This window comes from Saccopteryx leptura, chromosome 6 (genome assembly GCF_036850995.1).
Source record: "Saccopteryx leptura isolate mSacLep1 chromosome 6, mSacLep1_pri_phased_curated, whole genome shotgun sequence".
NCBI classification, from domain to species: Eukaryota; Metazoa; Chordata; class Mammalia; order Chiroptera; family Emballonuridae; genus Saccopteryx; species Saccopteryx leptura.
In genome coordinates, this window is record NC_089508.1 from 60,402,137 (window position 1) to 60,419,867 (window position 17,731).

The window sequence follows — 17,731 nt, forward strand, 5'->3', positions numbered from 1 at the left end:
CCAGCCAGGGCACACAGGAGAAGTGCCCATCTGCTCTCACTTCTCTCTCTGTCTCTCTCTGTCTCTCTCTCTCTCTCTTGTCCTATCCTCTTGCAGCCATGGCTCAATTGGATTGAGTTGGCCGCAGGTGCTGAGGATGACTCCATGGCCTCTGCCTAAGGTGCTAAAAAATGGCTCTGGTTGCAACTAAGCAAGGGCCCCAGATGGGCAGAGTATCACTCCCTAGGGGGTCTGACGGGTGGATCCATATCTGGGTGCATACAGGAGTCTGTCTCTGCTTCCCCTCCTCTCTCTAAATAAAAAAAAATTTTAATTTCTTTTATTAAATTTTATTTTATTTATTCATTTTTAGAGAGGAGAGAGAGAGACAGAGACAGAGAGGGAGAGAGAGGCGAGAGAGACAGAGAGAGAGAAGGGGGGAGGAGCTGGAAGCATCAACTCCCATATGTGTCTTTTTTTTTTTTTAAACAAATTTTATTTTATTTTTAATTTTTTATTTATTTATTCATTTTAGAGAGGAGAGGGAGAGACAGAGAGAGAGAGAGAAGGGGGGGAGGAGCTGGAAGCATCAACTCCCATATGTGCCTTGACCAGGCAAGCCCAGGGTTTCGAACCAGCGACCTCAGCATTTCCAGGTCGACGCTTTATACACTGCGCCACCACAGGTCAGGCCCCATATGTGTCTTGACCAGGCAACCCCAGGGTTTCGAATCAGTGAGCTCAGCATTTCCAGGTCTACGCTTTATCCACTGCGCCACCACAGGTCAGGCAAAAAATTTTAAATTTTTTTAAAAGGAGAGAAAAGGAAACTCTTGCGCACTGTTGGTGGGAATGTAAATTGGTGCAGCCACTATGGAAAACAGAACGGAGGTTCTTAAAAAAAATAAAAATTAGAACTACCATATGATCTAGCAATTCCATTTCTGGGTGTTTATCCAAAAGAAAACCATTAACTCAAAAAGATATATGAAAATCAGTGAAATATAAAGCTGGTTCTATGAGAATATCAGTAATATAGATAAACCACTAACTGGACTGTTGAGGGATTAATGAAAGAGAGAAGAAATTAATAGCCCACATCAGGAATGAGAGAGAGAATATCACTTTAGATCCAAACATTTAATTCACTGTTGTATAACTTCCTTAAAGAAAACTTGAGGTCCAGATGGCTTCACTGGTGAATTCTATAAAATATTTAACAAAAAATAATATCAAGTCTACATAAACCCTTGTAGAAAATAGATGGTTGAATACATCTCAACACATTCCATGGGGCCAGCATTACCCTAAAACCAAAACCAAAGAGAATATGTACCAATATCTCTCATGAATGTAGATGCAATTATTCTTAACAAAATTTTAGTAAATCAAATCTAGTGATATATAATAGATAATATAGTGTGACCAAGTGTGTTTTATCACAAGATTACACAGTTGAGTTAATTATCAAAGGTAGTCATAATTTACCATATTATTACACCAAAAGAAAAATCATATGATTATTTCAATAGATTCAGAAAAAAAAATCATCTGACAAAATTCAACATCCCATTGATAATAACTTACAGTAAAACTAAGAATGAAAAATAAAACCTTCCTCAATCTAAAAAAAGCATTTATAAAAAACCTAAAGCTAGCCTGACCAGGCGGTGGCGCAGTGGATAGAGCATCGGACTGGGATGTGGAAGGACCCAGGTTCGAGACCCGGGATTGCCAGCTTGAGCATGGGCTCATCTAGCTTGAGCAAAAAAAAAAAAAAAAAAAAAGCTCACTAGCAGGGGGGTTACTCAGTCTGCTGAAGGCCCGCGGTCATGGATGGCACATATGAGAAAGCAATCAATGAACAACTACGGTGTCGCAATGAAAAACTGAAGATTGATGCTTCTCATCTCTCTCTGTTCCTGTCTGTCCCTATCTGTCCCTCTATCGGACTCTCTGTTCCTGTAAAAAAATTAAAAATAAAAAACCTATAGCTAACATTATACTTAATAGTGAAAGATGAATGCCTTTTCCCCTAAAGTAAGCAACAAAGAAAGTTAATGTCATGGACTAAATCTTTCTCTGGCTTTGCAGTTAGAGCCCATTTCCCTCCCCAAATCAATAAAATTATGTTTATAACCTCTAATAATAAATAGAGCACTTATGACGTTTTATTTAATTAATTCATTTACTCTTCTTTTTCCTACTCTACAGTGACTTTCTAAAGGATAAGTCCTTTGATTTATTCATTTTTGTATGAATATTTATTGAATAACTTAAGAGGTATATAGGGTCTTTTTTAATTCTTTTTTTTTTTAATTGATTTTGAAAGAGAGGAGAGAGAAAGAGTTGGGAGAAGCGGGAAGCATTAACTTGTAGTAGTTGCTTCCCATATGTGCCTTGACTGGGCAAGCCCGGGATTTCAAATTGGCGACCTCAGTGTTTCAGGTTGATTCTTTATCCACTGCATAAGCACAGGTCAGGTTGTATAAGATCTTAAGAATCTACTTTAGTCACCCTATTTTCCACTAGATGAAAGTAAACTCTTGGAAGATTAAGTAACTTGTCCAATATCTCATAGCAAGTTACTTAGTAGAAATAATCAACCACGTCTTTTCATCTAACAGGTACTGTCTCCTTGAGCCGATCATTAAGTGAAGTAGGATTGATTCATATTTATAAATGAGAAAATTATAGCTGAGGAAGTTTCAATATACTTGTCTATGGTCAATAAGTGTTAAAACAAGGAGTATACAAAAAAGAAGGAGTTTCATATTAAAAATATTTTTTTGTTGTTGGAGAAAGAGTATTTTCCACAGCTTCATCCATGGTTTATTTGAAGAAAATCTTAAGTCCTAACAATGAGATAATGAGCTTAGAGATGTAATTTAAAAATCTGAAACTGGCCCTGGCTGGTTGGCTCGGTGGTAGAGCGTCGGCCTGGCGTGCAAGAGTCCCAGGTTCGATTCCCGGCCAGGGCACACAGGAGAAGCGCCCATCTGCTTCTCCACCCCTCCCCCTCTCCTTCCTCTCTGTCTCTCTCTTCCCCTTCAGCAGCCGAGGCTCCATGGGAGCAAAGTTGGCCCGGGCACTGAGGATGGCTCCATGGTCTCTGTCTCAGGTGCTAGAACGGCTCTGGTCCCAACAGAGCAATGCCCGGATGGGCAGAGCATCGCCTCCTGGTGAGCATGCCGGGTGGATTCTGGTCGGGCACATGTGGGAGTCTGTCTGACTGCCTCCCCGTTTCCAACTTCAGAAAAATACAATAAATAAATAAAATAAAATAAATTTTAAAAAAATCTGAAACTATGATTGCTCTTTAAAATCTGAAATATATTGCCTGACTGGGCAGTGGCGCAGTGGATAGAGCGTCGGACTGGGATGCAGAGGACCCAGGTTCGAGACCCCGGGGTCACCAGCTTGAGCGTGGTTTCATCTGGTTTGAGCAGAAGCTCGCCAGCTTTGACCCAAGGTCTCTGGCTGGAGCAAGGGGTTGCTCGGTCTGCTGAAGGCCCACGGTCAGGGCACATGTGGGAGAGCAATCGATGAACAACTAAGGTGTCACAATGCGCAATGAAGTACTGATGATTGATGCTTCTCATCTCTTCGTTCCTGTCTGTCTGTCCCTGTCTATCCCTCTCTCTGACTCTCTCTGAAAAAAAAAAAAATCTGAAATATTCACCAATTCCATGCTACAGTGCCACTTTAAGTGAACCGTCTTTTATTTTATTTTATTTTTTATTATTTTTTTTATTTTTTGTATTTTTCTGAAGCTGGAAACGGGGAGAGACAGTCAGACAGACTCCCACATGCACCCGACCGGGATCCACCCGGCACGCCCACCAGGGAGCGACGCTCTGCCCACCAGGGGCCGATGCTCTGCCCCTCCAGGGCGTCGCTCTGTTGCTACCAGAGCCACTCTAGCGCCTGAGGCAGAGGCCAAGGAGCCATCCCCAGCACCCGGGCCATCCTTGCTCCAATGGAGCCTCGCTGCGGGAGGGGAAGAGAGAGACAGAGAGGAAGGAGAGGGGGAGGGGTGGAGAAGCAGATGGGCGCTTCTCCTGTGTGCCCTGGCCGGGAATCGAACCTGGGACTCTTGCACGCCAGGCCGACGCTCTACCACCAAGCCAACCGGCCAGGGCCCCGTCTTTTATTATATTTATTTATGTGTGTAAACATTCCCAATCCTATTTTCTAATAGTATTTGTGACAGCTTACATGAACACATGTAAGGGTAGAAACCTAAATGAATTAAGACTTTTAAAAACAATGGAAAATAAGTGAGAATAGTGAAACCCAGAGTTATTCAATAAATATTCATAAAAAAAATTATGACACAGAAATACATGCCATAGAATCCTGGACAATTTCTAGAGATTAGCTAAAATTTAGTTTTAGATTCCTTTCAGCCAAAGCCAACAGGGAAATCAATAAAATAATATGTTGTAGAAACAGAAATTTTCCTTCCTTTGAGATCTCAAAATAATATTGTTATTAAAGGAATAATGTGTGACAGCAAACAACATTCTTTTTTTTAAATTTTTTTAAATTTTATTTATTCATTTTTAGAGAGGAGAGAGACAGAGAGGGAGAGAGAGGAGAGAGAGACAGAGAGAGAGAAGGGGGGGGAGGAGCTGGAAGCATCAACTCCCATATGTGCCTTGACCAGGCAAGCCCAGGGTTTCGAACTAGCGACCTCAGCATTTCCAATTCAACGCTTTATCCACTGCGCCACCACAGGTCAGAGCAAACAACATTCTTAACAACATCCTTACAATAATTATGATGGTGAGTTTCATGAAGGGAAGGAAGCTGAAGAGACTTATACCAGTGGTCCCCAATGCCCGGGCCGCGGACCGGTACTGGTCCGTGGGCCATTTGGTACCGGTCCGCAGAGAGAGAATAAATAACTTACATTATTTCCGTTTTATTTTATTTTATTTATTCATTTTTTTTAGAGAGGAGAGACAGAGATAGGAGAGAGGGGGTGTGGGGAGGAGCTGGAAGCATCAACTCCCATATGTGCCTTGACCAGGAAAGCCCAGGGTTTCGAACTGGCAACCTCAGCATTTCCAGATAGATGCTTTATCCACTGTGCCACCACAGGTCAGGCCCATTTTATTTATATTAAGTCTGAACGATGTTTTATTTTTTAAAAACGACCAGATTCCCTCTGTTACATCCATCTAAGACTCACTTTTGATGCTTGTCTTGGTCACATGATACATTTATCTATCCCACCCTAAAGGCCGGTCCTTGAAAATATTTTCTGACATTAAACCGGTCTGTGGCCCAAAAAAGGTTGGGGACCACTAACCTATACCACAGTGAGATTCTTCTGTAACTCTTTAAGAAGGGAGGTAAGGGCCCTGGCCGGTTGGCTCAGTGGTAGAGCGTCGGCCTGGTGTGCAGGAGTCCCGGGTTCGATTCCCGGCCAGGGCACACAGGAGAAGCGCCCATCTGCTTCTCCACCCCTCCCCCTCTCCTTCCTCTCTGTCTCTCTCTTCCCCTCCCACAGCCAAGGCTCCACTGGAGCAGCGATTGCCTGGGCGCTGAGGATGGCTCTGTGGCCTCTGCCTCAGGCACTAGAATGGCTCTGATTGCGGCAGAGCGATGCCCCATGATGGGCAGAGCATCGCCCCCTGGTGGGTGTGCTCGGTGGATCCCGGTCAGGCACATGCGGGAGTCTGTCTGACTGCCTCCCCGTTTCCAAGTTCAGAGAAATACAAAAAAAAAAAAAAAAAGGGAGGTAAGCCTAACTAAAAGTAAACATATGAGAGGGAGCCTGATATAGTAGACAAAGTGTGAGTCTGATAATAAACTCTCTCATAATCTCTTCCTACAAAAACTTCTAGGAAGCTTAGGGCCATCACCTTTCACACCAAGATGAGACAAGAGCTTTGTCAGAAAGTTTTTCTATAAGTAAAATCACGTGCATATCATCCTCTCCTGTCCTTTTGGTATGTACAGTTTATCCAAAACCCAAAAGCTAGATAAGATAAGGATTATGGGTTTTAGAACATTATACTACTAGTCACTAAAGGAAAGAGATGAAAAGCATCATCTCGTAGTTGCGTCACTTTAGTTGTTCATTGATCGCTTCTCATATATGTCTTGACAGGGAGGGGGTGCTTCAGCAGAGCCAGTAACTCCTTGCTCAAGCCAGTGGCCTTGGGATAATGCTGATGATCTCATGCTCAAGCCGGTGACCCCACACTCAAGCTGGTGAGCCAGCTCTCAAGCCGGTGACCCTGGGGTTTTGAACCTGCTACTTCAGCGTCCCAGGTTGATGCTCTATCCACTGTACTACCACCGGACAGGTCATTATCTCAGTTCAGAAACATTAATGAACAAAATTCAACATCCAATTTATAACAATTCTCAGTAAACTTGGTATAGAAAGAATGTTCTTCAACTTGATAAAAGGCATCTATAAAAAACCTATAGCTAACTTCATAGTTATACTGAAAAACCAAATACTTTGCTCTTAATATCTGGAACAACTCTGGCCAGTTAGCTCAGTGGTAGAGTGTTGGCCAGTGTGTGGGTGTCCCAGGTTTGATTCCCGGTCAGGGCACACAGAAGAAATGACTATCTGTTTGTTGGGCAGATAAAATGTATTATGCTCACTTTACTAAAGAGGCCATCGCCCAGGTGATATTAATGTGTGTTGGAGATCATTGTAACCTGGGGCTTGGTTTTGGGATTAAGCCTTTCCCACCCTTTTTGCTGTAAGGCGGTACAATCCAATCATGCCTCAGAGAAGTGACTTTGTATTAGAGACTACCCTATTTTGTATATTGGATTAGAGGTTGTGAAACTACAGTATAAAGTGGGGGTGGAATGGGAGCTTGCCCTTGGTTCCTGAGGTTAGTATGAGAGAGTGGAGAGAGTAGAGCCAGCAGCTAAAGGAGGCCACGTGGAGGAGGCCAGGAGAAGCAGCCAAGATGGCGGAGTACTGAGTGAGATGCCAGTCTGTGTAGAGTTTGTATCTGGGATAAGGAAGAAAATGGGGAACTGAGGAGAATAAGGTTGGTGAGCTAGAAACCTTTGATTCTAGGAAACTCGGATGAGTCAGTGGCTTTGTGAGCACTGAGTGTGACTGGGTTTTGGAGCCCAGTGTGTATTTTTACTTGCCCGCCGGGTGCAAGGTAGGATTAAAGGCTATGGCCCACCAGTTTTTGGCTCCATGGTTTCTTTACCGACTGTCCGAATCCAATGCGAACCTGCATGAGTCGGGCTGTTTTGATAGTGGCCCTGGCCATGACTGCTGGCTTTACACTGTTTCTCTACTCCTCTTCTACCCCTTCTCTCTGTCTCTCTCTTCCTCTCCCGCAGACATGGCCTGACTGGTTCAAGCAAGTTGGCTATAGATACTGAGGATGGTTCCATGGCCTCACCTCAGGCACTAAAATAGCTCAGTTGCAGAGCAACAGAGCAATGACCCCATCAACCCCAAACGAGGGTTGCCAGATGGATCCCAGTAGGTGCTCATGCGAGAGTCAGTCCCCCTGCCTGCCTCCATGCCTCTCACTTAATGAAAAAAATAAAAGATCTGGAACAATGCAACCATATATGCTCTCATTACTTCATCATTGCTCTGAAGTCCAAGGTTGTGAAACAAGGCAGGATTAAAAAATGTGGTGATGCAATGAATGGATGGACCACTGACCTGGAATGCTGAGGTCACCAATTCAAAACCCCAGGCTTGCCTGGTCAAGGCACATCCGAGAAGGAACTATATACCAGGAATTGATGCTTCTCACTCTTCTCTCACCCCCTTTCTCTCTCTCCTCTCTAAAATCAATAAATAAAATATTTTTTCTTCCTTTCCAAGTGAGAGGAGGAGAGACAGAAAGACAGACTCCCACATGCGCCCTGACTGGGATCCACCCAGCAACCGAGAGGCCAATGCTCTGCCCATCTGGGGCCAAGATTGCAACTGAGCTATTTTTAGCACCTGAGGCAGAGTTTCCACGGAACCATTCAGTGCCTGGGCTGATGTATTTTAACCAATTAAGCCATGGCTGTGGGAGGAGAAGAGAGAGAGAGAGAGAGAGAGAGAGAGAGAGAGAAGAGGGAGAGGTGGAAAAGCAGATGGCCACTTCTCCTGTGTGCCCTGAACAGGAATTGAACCTGGGACATCCACACACCAGGCCAATGCTCTACCACTGAGCCAACCAGCCAGGGCCAATAAATAAAATCTTTAAAAAAAAAGTCTTAAAAAAAAAGAAATAAAAAGAAAATGGATTGGAAAAGAAGAGTATTAGTCTATCTAGAAAAAAAAAAGAACCTACAAAATGTTGATATAGCTCTGGCTGGGTTGTTCAGTTGCACCAACATTGTGGGTTTGTCTCACTCCCCCCAAATTAGGGCATATAGAAGAATCAACCAATGAATGCTTAAATCAGTGGAACAACATGTCTTTCTTTCTTTCTTTCTTCCTTTTCTCTTTCTTCCTTTTTCTTTCTTTCTTTCTCTTTCTCTCTTTCTTTCTTTTCTTTCTCCCCGCCCCCCATGAAAAATCACTTTTCCAAAAATGTTGCTATAATTATAGGTAGAAAGGTACTAAGCCACAAGGTCACTATGGCATAGTCAATCACATTATGCATACGGCTAATGAATAATTGAAAAATGAAATAAAGAAAATCATACAATTTACAATAGTATCAAAAACATGAAATTCTTGTGGCTACATCTACAAAATATATGCAAAATTTGTATTGCTGAGAAATAGTAAAGATCAAACTAAATGGAGAGACATACCATGTACATGATCGGGAAGACTGTATATTGTTAAGTTGCCAATTATAGATAGATAGATCAACCCAATCCCAACTAAAACCCCAGAAGACTATGTAGAAACTGATTTTTTAGCAATTTCTTTATTAGTGAGAGGAAAGGAGAGAGGAAGAGAAGGAAAAAGAGAGAGAAACATGAGAAACATTTGTTGTTCCACTTACTTATGCATTCATTGGTTGATTCTTATATGTGCCCTGGCTGGGGATCAAATCCACAACCATGGTCTATTGGATGATGCTCTAAGTAACTGAGCTACTTAGCCAGGGCAAGACTTTGTAGAAATTGAAAAACTGATTATCAACTGTATATGGAAATATAAAGGACGTCAAATAGCAAAAACAGTTTTCAAAAAGGATACCCAATATGAGGACTCACATTATTTAATTTCAAGATTTATTGTTCGACCTGTAGTGACGCAGTGGATAAGGTAATGACCTGGAATGCTGAGGTCGCCAGTTCGAAGCACAGGGCTTGCCAGGTCAAGGCACATACTAGAAGAAACTACAAGTTGATGCTATTGCTCCTCTCCCCTGCCCCACTCCGGCCTTTCTCTCTCTCTCTCTCCTCTGTCTAAAATCAATAAATAAAATCTTAAAAAAAACACTTATAAGGTTACAAGACTGTTTGGTAATCTTGTTTGACACATAGTATAGTGGAACACTATAGTGTAAAACATGAATGTTCAATTGACTTTCAACAATGTTGCCGAGATAATTCAATGAGGGAAGAACAGTTTTTTCAACCAATGGTAATGAGACAATTATAATTCCATATGCAATAAAATTAATTTTGAATTTTTTTACCTCAAACCATATAAAAAATTAACTGAAAATGGATAAGAGGCTTAAAAGTTAAAACTGGTTAGTACTAATGAGGTAATCCGTCAGGTGGGCCCTCTCCATCACTCAAAGGGAGCTGAGGAAATTTGATAAGACCTCCTTAGGGGAAGATGACTTTGCCTGTAACAATCCTTTCTTTTCTTTTGCTAATAGTTTTCTACTCCTACCTAGTTTCTGCCTATAAAATCCTATCCGTTCAGTTTCTCAGAACACCTCTTTACTTACTAGATGGGATGCCACCAGATTTGTGATAGCTCAATAAAGCCAAGTAGATCCTCAAATATACTTGATTAAATCTTTGTTAACATTTTCATGATACTGCTTTTTTGAAGAATCCAGAGCAGTTATCTTGCAGAATGTCTTACAACTGGATTTGTCTAGGATCAGGGTAAACATTCTTGGCATTTTTGGCAGGTGAAGTGTTTTTTTCAAGTGCACCGGATCAGAAGGCACAGATTTCCTTTTTTTTTTTTTTTTTTTTTTTTTGTATTTTTCTGAAGTTGGAAACGGGGAGGCAGTCAGACAGACTCCCGCATGCGCCCGACCGGGATACACCCGGCATGCCCACCAGGGGCGATGCTCTGCCCATCTGGGGTGTTGCTCTGTTGCGACCAGAGCCATTCTAGCACCTGAGGCAGAGGTCATGGAGCCATCTTCAGCACCTGGGCCAACCTTGCTCCAATGGAGCCTCAGCTGCGGGAGGGGAAGAGAGAGACAGAGAGGAAGGAGAGGTGGAGGGGTGGAGAAGTAGATGGGCACTTCTCCTTGTGTGCCCTGGCCGGGGATTGAACCCGGGACTCCTGCACGCCAGGCTGACGCTCTACCAACGAGCCAACCGGCCAGGTGCCAGATTTCCATTTTAATAACTCCATTAATATATTATTTCTAGAAAAGAAAAACTCGTTAACTTTACATACAACATTAGCTTTTGATTAGTATAACCTTTTGCAAAGCCAGTAGCCATGGCCACCATCACAGCTGCCTGGCCAATGCAGGTTTGCATTTGATTCTTACAGTCAGTAATGAAACAATGGAGCCAAGAACTGGTGGGCCATCATCTTTAATCCTAGCTTGCACCCGACGGGCAAGTAAAAACACACACTGGGCTCCAAAACTACTGACTTATCCGAGTTTCCTAGAATCAAAGTTTCTAGCTCACCAGCCCCATTCACCTCTGTTTTCTATCTCGTTCTCTCTGCACAAACTGCACAACCTGGCTTCTCCTTCAGCACTTCGCCATCTTGGCTGCTTCTCCTCTCCTCCACATGGCCTTTCTCTGCTCTCCTTTCTCTGCTCTCTAATTAATCTCAGGAATTGAGAGAGAGCAGGCTCCCAGTCTGTCCCACTTTATAATGTAGAAATCAATACCTTTAATCCAATATACAAACAAAGAAGTCTCTGATACAAAGTCACTTATCTGAGGCATAATGGGATTCCTCATAAGGGTGTACCACCCACATCATGCAATCAGTCAAGGGTGTGGGGAAAAGCTTAGTCTTAAAACTAAGCCTTAGACTATAACCACCCGGCCTGCTTACATCTGTCCCCCACACCCAATAGAAACTATAAGTGAGCAAACATATATATTATATTTAAGAACTTATTTGACCAACACCTTTCTTTACAAGATCCACGGAAGGTGAAGAGCAGGGTGGCTAAGTGGGAAAGACACTGGAATGAAATGAGGCTTAGTGACAAGTTGTGCGTCACTAAATTTCTTAAAAATCTTAATATATTTTCAAAAGAGAGGGAGGTGTCTGGAGGTCTACAGACAGCAAATATTTAGTTATGGTTGTTTCCACTATAAAGACTGCTGTCTTAGGGACAATTGCTGATGAACTATTTCAGCAGTTCCTCCTTCCTGACTTGTATGTCAACATAGAGCTCCATGTTTTATAGGACATGCTCAAGCTCACTCCATGCTCCCTGGAGCTTTAGCACAAGGGAATGCCCTTGTTGATCAAGCTACCCAAAAGAAAATTATTTGGAGCAACCATGACAGATTGAGCAATTCAGTCTCATACTATTCATCACCAGAATGCTGCAGCCCTGTGTAAACAGTTTCAACTTTCTCGGGAAGCAGCATGGCAGATTGGTAAATCCTGTCCAAAGGGTCCTATACTACAATCTCTCCCTTCATTTGGAGTTAACCCTCAAGGACCCCTACCAGGACAATTTTGGCAAATGGATGTTACTCATATACCTTCATTTGGCAAACAGTCCTATGTCCACGTTACAGTGGATACCTATTCTGGATTTATAGTAACCTCTGTCAGAACAGGAGAGGCTGCTAAGCATGTATAGCTCATTGTCTGTATGCATTGTTCTATTACTGGATTTCCTAAACTGGTTAAACTGACAATGCTCCTGCATATGGAGCAAAAGTATTTACTGTATTTTGTCAAACCTTTCGAATTATGGGTATTTCTTACAATCATTAAAGTCAAGGTATTATTAAAGTGTACCCCCCAAATATTTTAGGGTCAATTTAAAAAAATTTAAAAGGGGGGAGTCATATCCTGGAACTCCTATGGGTCTACCATATCATGCTTTTTACTTAAAAAATTTTAAATTTCTTTTGAATGCTGATGAACAGGAGACGCCAAATCTTTTTCTCCTGCAAACTTCTACCTTCTTTTATTTGATCCAGCTAATAACACTGTTTTGTCTTTTTCCAAATAGCTCCAGATATATGGAAAAGGTTTATATAGGCAGATGGGGATCCTCAAACCCCTCAGCGAGAGCTTCTGAGCATGGCTTTTAAGGTACCAAGAGGCAGAAAAAGCCCAATAGAGATCAGGTGAACTACCAGCTTTTAGGATATGCTCTTAAAGGCTCCAACGCCCCAAAGGGGTCTCATAGGATTCCATCTGGTTCCTGCTTTAATAGTGAATAGGAAGGTCATTGAGCTAAAGCCTCCCAGGCTTACATGCCTTTGCTGTGAGGAAAAAGGGACACTGGAAGGTAGGCTTCCCCCTTGCTCCTCTAAGGGAGGGTTCAGTCTTTTCCAGCCCTGCTCCAGCCACCTATGACCTAACCTTGCCCAGAAAGCTGGGGTTTGCCACTGAAGGCTGAAGGTGCCCAGGGCCGTTGGCTCCATCTACGATACTGTGGACGAGCCTAGGGTATTTCCTCCAAGAAACAGGTAAACTGATCTCACTTGCACAAGGGCCACTTAACTATGTCTTGCCTGAATAGTTAGGTTTTTTTTTTTTTTTTTTCTGAAGCTGGAAATGGGGAGAGACAGTCAGACAGACTCCCGCGTGCGCCCGACTGGGATCCACCTGGCACGCCCACCAGGGGGCAATGCTCTGCCCCTCTGGGGCGTTGCTCTGTCGCGACCAGAGCCACTCTAGCACCTGGGGCAGAGGCCAAGGAGCCATCCCCAGCGCCCGGGCCATCTTTGCTCCAATGGATCCTCGGCTGCGGGAGGAGAAGAGAGAGACAGAGAGGAAGGAGAGGGGGAGGGGTGGAGAAGCAGATGGGTGCCTCTCCTATGTGCCCTGGCCGGGAATCGAACCCGGGACTTCTGCACGCCAGGCCGATGCTCTACCACTGAGCCAACCGGCCAGGACCTGAATAGTTAGGTTTTTTATTCTTCCCTCGAAGATCTCTGTTGTGGGTGTTGATAGTCCTATTTTCTGCTGCTTTGTTTAATATATAGTAGTGTTTCTTTTATTCCTCCTACCTCAATGCCCCACTCATATTTCAGGCTGGGACCTACTCCTAATTTAGTTCTTTTTTCCCCTTCTGCCAGCCTCTATTATGAATTTACCTTTGCCACCCAGCTTAGTGTATCCCAAGGTTCTCTTTACCATGCCACAGTCGCAGAGCTCCAGGGAAAAGCAGCCTGGTCTCATCTCTCCAGGCAGAGGAGAACAGAGGCTCCATCTCCACACATGCTGCAGATGGCTTTTCCAGTCTACCTGAATCATTACCAGCAAGAAGCAATGGTCATTGGGACTTGGACGTGAGCTGCAAAGTATAGAATTGTGACTACAATTCCAGTGCCATGTGGACTTTTCCTGGTGTGGACTTTTCTGGACTCCTGCTCCTTGTGACAGACAGCTAATGGACTGAACTGGGGTTGGGTCGCATTTGCAGGGATTTGGAATTGTGTGGGTGCCAACTTGGACTTGGTGAACATGTTAAGGACACTACTCTTTTATGGATTCTTGCTGTATTGGCCAAGAGTTTGCTTAAAGGCTTTAATCACTGTACAAATAAAATAGAAGACTGGATAAAGAAGATGTGGCACATATACACTATCATATACTACTCAGCCATAAGAAATGATGACATCGGATCATTTACAACAAAATGGTGGGATCTTGATAACATTATACGGAGTGAAATAAGTGAATCAGAAAAAACCAAGAACTGCATGATTCCATACATTGGTGGGACATAAAAACGAGACTAGGAGACATGGACAAGAGTGTGGTGGTTGGAGGGGGAGGGGAGAAGGGGATGGAGAGGGGCACAAAGAAAACTAGATAGAAGGTGACAGAGGATAATCTGACTTTGGGTGATGGGTATGCAACATAATTGAATGACAAGATAACCTGGACATGTTTTCTTTGAATATATGTACCCTGATTTATTGATGTCACCCCATTAAAATTAATAAAAAATTATTTATTAAAAAAAAAGAGAGGGAGGTGCCAGACTTGCGGTGGCACAGTGGCTAGTGTTGACCTGGAATGGTGAAGTCTCCGGTTTGATTCCCTAGGCTTGTCCAATGCATAGGAAAGTTGCCCCGTTTTCAGTGAGCCGGCAGCCCTAGACAGAAAGACTATGCCTCCTTGGGGTGAAGGCATGTTTTCCCCTGAGACAGCTAGTGGGGCGTGTCACACAGGCCAGCCCTTCATATCCGTGTAACTCTTATTGTCCTTTACACTTTTTAAAAATTTATTAATTTTTAGAGAGGAGAGTGAGAGAGAGAGAGAGAGAGAGAGAGAGAGAGAGAGAGAGAGAAGGGTGGAGGAGCAGGAAGCATCAACTCCCATATGTGCCTTGACCAGGCAAGCCCAGGGTTTTGAACCGGCGACCTCAGCATTCCAGGTCGACGCTTTATCCACTGCGCCACCACAGGTCAGGCGCCCTTTACGCTTTTTATATTTTAATCGCCCTAGGGTTTTCTTTCCGGGTTTTTTGTACAGGAACTCGAGGAACCTAGTTCACTAATGCGCACCGGCCACATTTTTTCCATTATTCAGAACTGAGGAAGTATTTTCCCTGGAAGAGTATTTTGCCTCTTGGTCTGTGTTGAGTTCCGTGCGAACTGTCTATGCCGTGTATCGCCTAACACACTGCTGATCCTCAAAACCCCAAGATTCAAGACGTTGCTAGAAAATGGCTAACAACCGCGGTAAGACCGCGGCAAAGCGGCCGGCCGTTGGTGCGGTTGGACCAGCCTGACCTCCCAACCCACGCAAGGGGACGCAGCAACCAGGTGGCTGCGGCAGGCTAGGCGGCGCGCGCCCAGCTCCAGTCCGGAGCCCCGCGCAAGTGCGCACGCACGCCCGTCATCCGGGTGCTGGCTGCGATCGCAGGTTGCGCTGGGGTGGCGGAAAGGGGGCGGAGCCAGCGGCTCATTGTGCGTTGCGTCGCGCGGCTCCGCGGCCGGCGAGGCTTGGGTGGAAGCTGGCGCTGCTGCCGCCGCCCTGCAGCTCACTTGCTGCCTCGGCAGCGCGTTGCTCTTCTAAAATGGCTGCCGCTACCGGTTCTGTGGTGGCCTTGCCGGCCTCGGGTCAGACTGAAGGGAAAAAGATCACCGATCTGCGGGTCATCGATCTTAAGTCCGAGCTCAAGCGGCGGAACTTAGACATCACCGGAGTCAAGACTGTACTCATCTCCCGACTCAAGCAGGTGAGGCCTGGCGAGATCCGGAAAGGGGAGCTTAGGCCGCGCTTTGGAGCCACACCTTGCATCGCAGCCTCTGGCCATCTGCAGCCGGCGGGACTCGCGGGGCAGCGCGGTGGGAAGGCCTCGGGCGGCGTCCGTGCCTGCGGCGCGGATGAGGACACTCCCGCGGCGTTCTCATCCTCGCGTGCCGGGCCGGGCCGGGCCGGGTCGGGCCTGGGAGCCGCCCGGAACCGGCCGTCGCAGCGAGCGCGCCCCTGCCTCCTCCGGGACGTCCCCACCGGGGTGCGGGGGCTGTGGCTGGCTGGCGCGGCCTCCTCAGGGCGACCGTGGAAACCCGGGAGCCGCTCCGACCCCAGCCCTTAGCGATGGTGAGCGCGTGCATTTCTTGACCTCGGAGGGGACTGGTTACTTTGGTGACCTCTGTGAAGTTACCGTTTAATTGTGCCCAACCGTTTCCTCCCCATCTTTTGAGGGACTTGGTAGTGGAAGTTGATGGGTGGGTAAGAGAAAGGGTTTGTTTTCCGCTGGAATTTCAGTTTTTGCATCAGGTCAGTAATTTGCTTTTTCAATCCCTGATTATCTTCCTGGTTTAGTTGAGTGAGCGTTGGAATTGTAGTAGAGGAGAAATAAGTTGCATTATAGAAATCAGCAAAGGTCCCTTTAGTTATTTACATATTGAGAATATTAGGACTTTTTTGTTCAGTATGATAATTATCTCGACTCGGTAGAGTTTAAAACGCCATGAGATTTTGATACCTATTGATCTCCCCCTGAAAGTTTCTCTCATTAGTGTAGTTGAATTGCTGTTTTTGAAGTCGGTTTATGAAATGACTGGCAATTCTAATGTCTTGAGGCTTGAGGTTTGCTGATTTTTTTTTTTTCGTTTCTTTTTTATAAACTAAGTTTAGATAGATTGTGTAGCATATTAACTTCTCTTTCTAATGTAGGCTATTGAAGAGGAAGGAGGCGATCCAGATAATATTGAATTAACTGTTTCAACTGATACTCCAAACAAGAAACCAACCAAAGGCAAAGGTTGTTACGAGTTATGAACATATTTTAAAATATATTTTGGTTATATAACTTGCCTCTGCTCTTGTGCCACTTGCCCTGTTTATATAGTGCTACTCTTTGCTATTTCCCTCTGGCACTCTGCCTTCATGGGTCAAGGAAGAAAAGTTACTGTTGCCAGGCTCTGGGTGACTTGTAGCCCTTAAGATTTGGCTGAAGCTGACCTGAAAGTGAGGCCAGTTCTTTATTGCTTCCGAAAAATTGCAACGTCAAGTTTCATAATGTTTCTTCCTTCATACTGTGAAGACCTAATGAATAAAATACAGTTTAATCCGTATCTACCTTGCCCCACAATTGGCAGAGTATTGATGGAATTCCTACCAAATCTTTCACCTTGGCTCCTTGCTATTTCTCTAGTATATTAAAATTCTATAGCCTTTATGTTTAGTATTTTGTTTGACTTGGTGAATTTAATTTGCGATTATGCCCTTACAGCATACATTCTAATTTTCAGTGAAATTAAAAAAGATCTCACCAATCATACTAACGAAGTAGGAAAAATCCATGAATAGTTAGCTTTTTAAAAAGTTTTAAATTGTAGGGATATTTGAAAGATTTTGATTTTATAACTTAAATGAAGCCAGAATATGCTTCCAGGATATGGTGATTTAGTAAAAGTGGTTTTAAATGAACATTTTGACAATATAAATGGGACTTAGGTATTTTTAAAAAGTTCTGGTAAGTGATATATTTTACTTCAATACATAATTACAACTTTCCCCCTCCTTCCCATAAGGACAGTGGCAGAGAGTGAAGATGGTGTAGGTGTCTGGATCCTGGTACCAACCTATAAGTTCCATGCATAGTGTGTCATGGGGTGCTGCAGCATTTTAAACATTTAATTCTTATTTCCTGCTTTAAGTGATTCAATTGCTACTCTCTCTGCCATAGCCCAGATTGATTGTACTAAAATAAAAAGATAGAATGGATTTACCTTGAAGGGAGTGTAAATTTTGATTTTAAGCAATCTCTGTGTGTATTAGAACCAGGCAGATCTTGATGCCATCTCACTGTTTGGGTCTTCATAGGTTTGCGAGAGTTCGGTATTTGTGCCAAAGGAAATTAAGCAGGGCTAAGAACATTTTTTGGGTGGCATGTGGCATGGGAATGGTAGACCTGGAAGTGGAGTTTAGAAGAGTAACAGTTTCCTTGAACATCTATGGCTTTTAATG

The 17,731-nt window shown here is 44.0% G+C and overlaps 1 protein-coding gene across 11 annotated transcripts in view; it reads left to right on the forward strand.

Annotated features, from left to right (window-relative positions):
- The first annotated feature begins 15,205 nt into the window (after window positions 1-15,205).
- SLTM (SAFB like transcription modulator) overlaps window positions 15,206-17,731 on the forward strand; it is a 60,356-nt gene continuing 57,830 nt past the window's right edge. For 6 of the 11 annotated variants that reach the window (XM_066341352.1, XM_066341350.1, XM_066341355.1 and 3 more), the window contains exons 1-2: window positions 15,210-15,491; window positions 16,436-16,523. In XM_066341352.1, the coding sequence (XP_066197449.1) occupies window positions 15,330-15,491; window positions 16,436-16,523 (250 nt within the window). In that variant the 5' untranslated portion in view covers window positions 15,210-15,329. Of the gene's footprint in view, window positions 15,492-15,542; window positions 15,857-16,435; window positions 16,524-17,731 lie in introns of those variants that run through there. The other 5 variants (XM_066341358.1, XM_066341359.1, XM_066341361.1 and 2 more) reach the window with 4 other exon arrangements.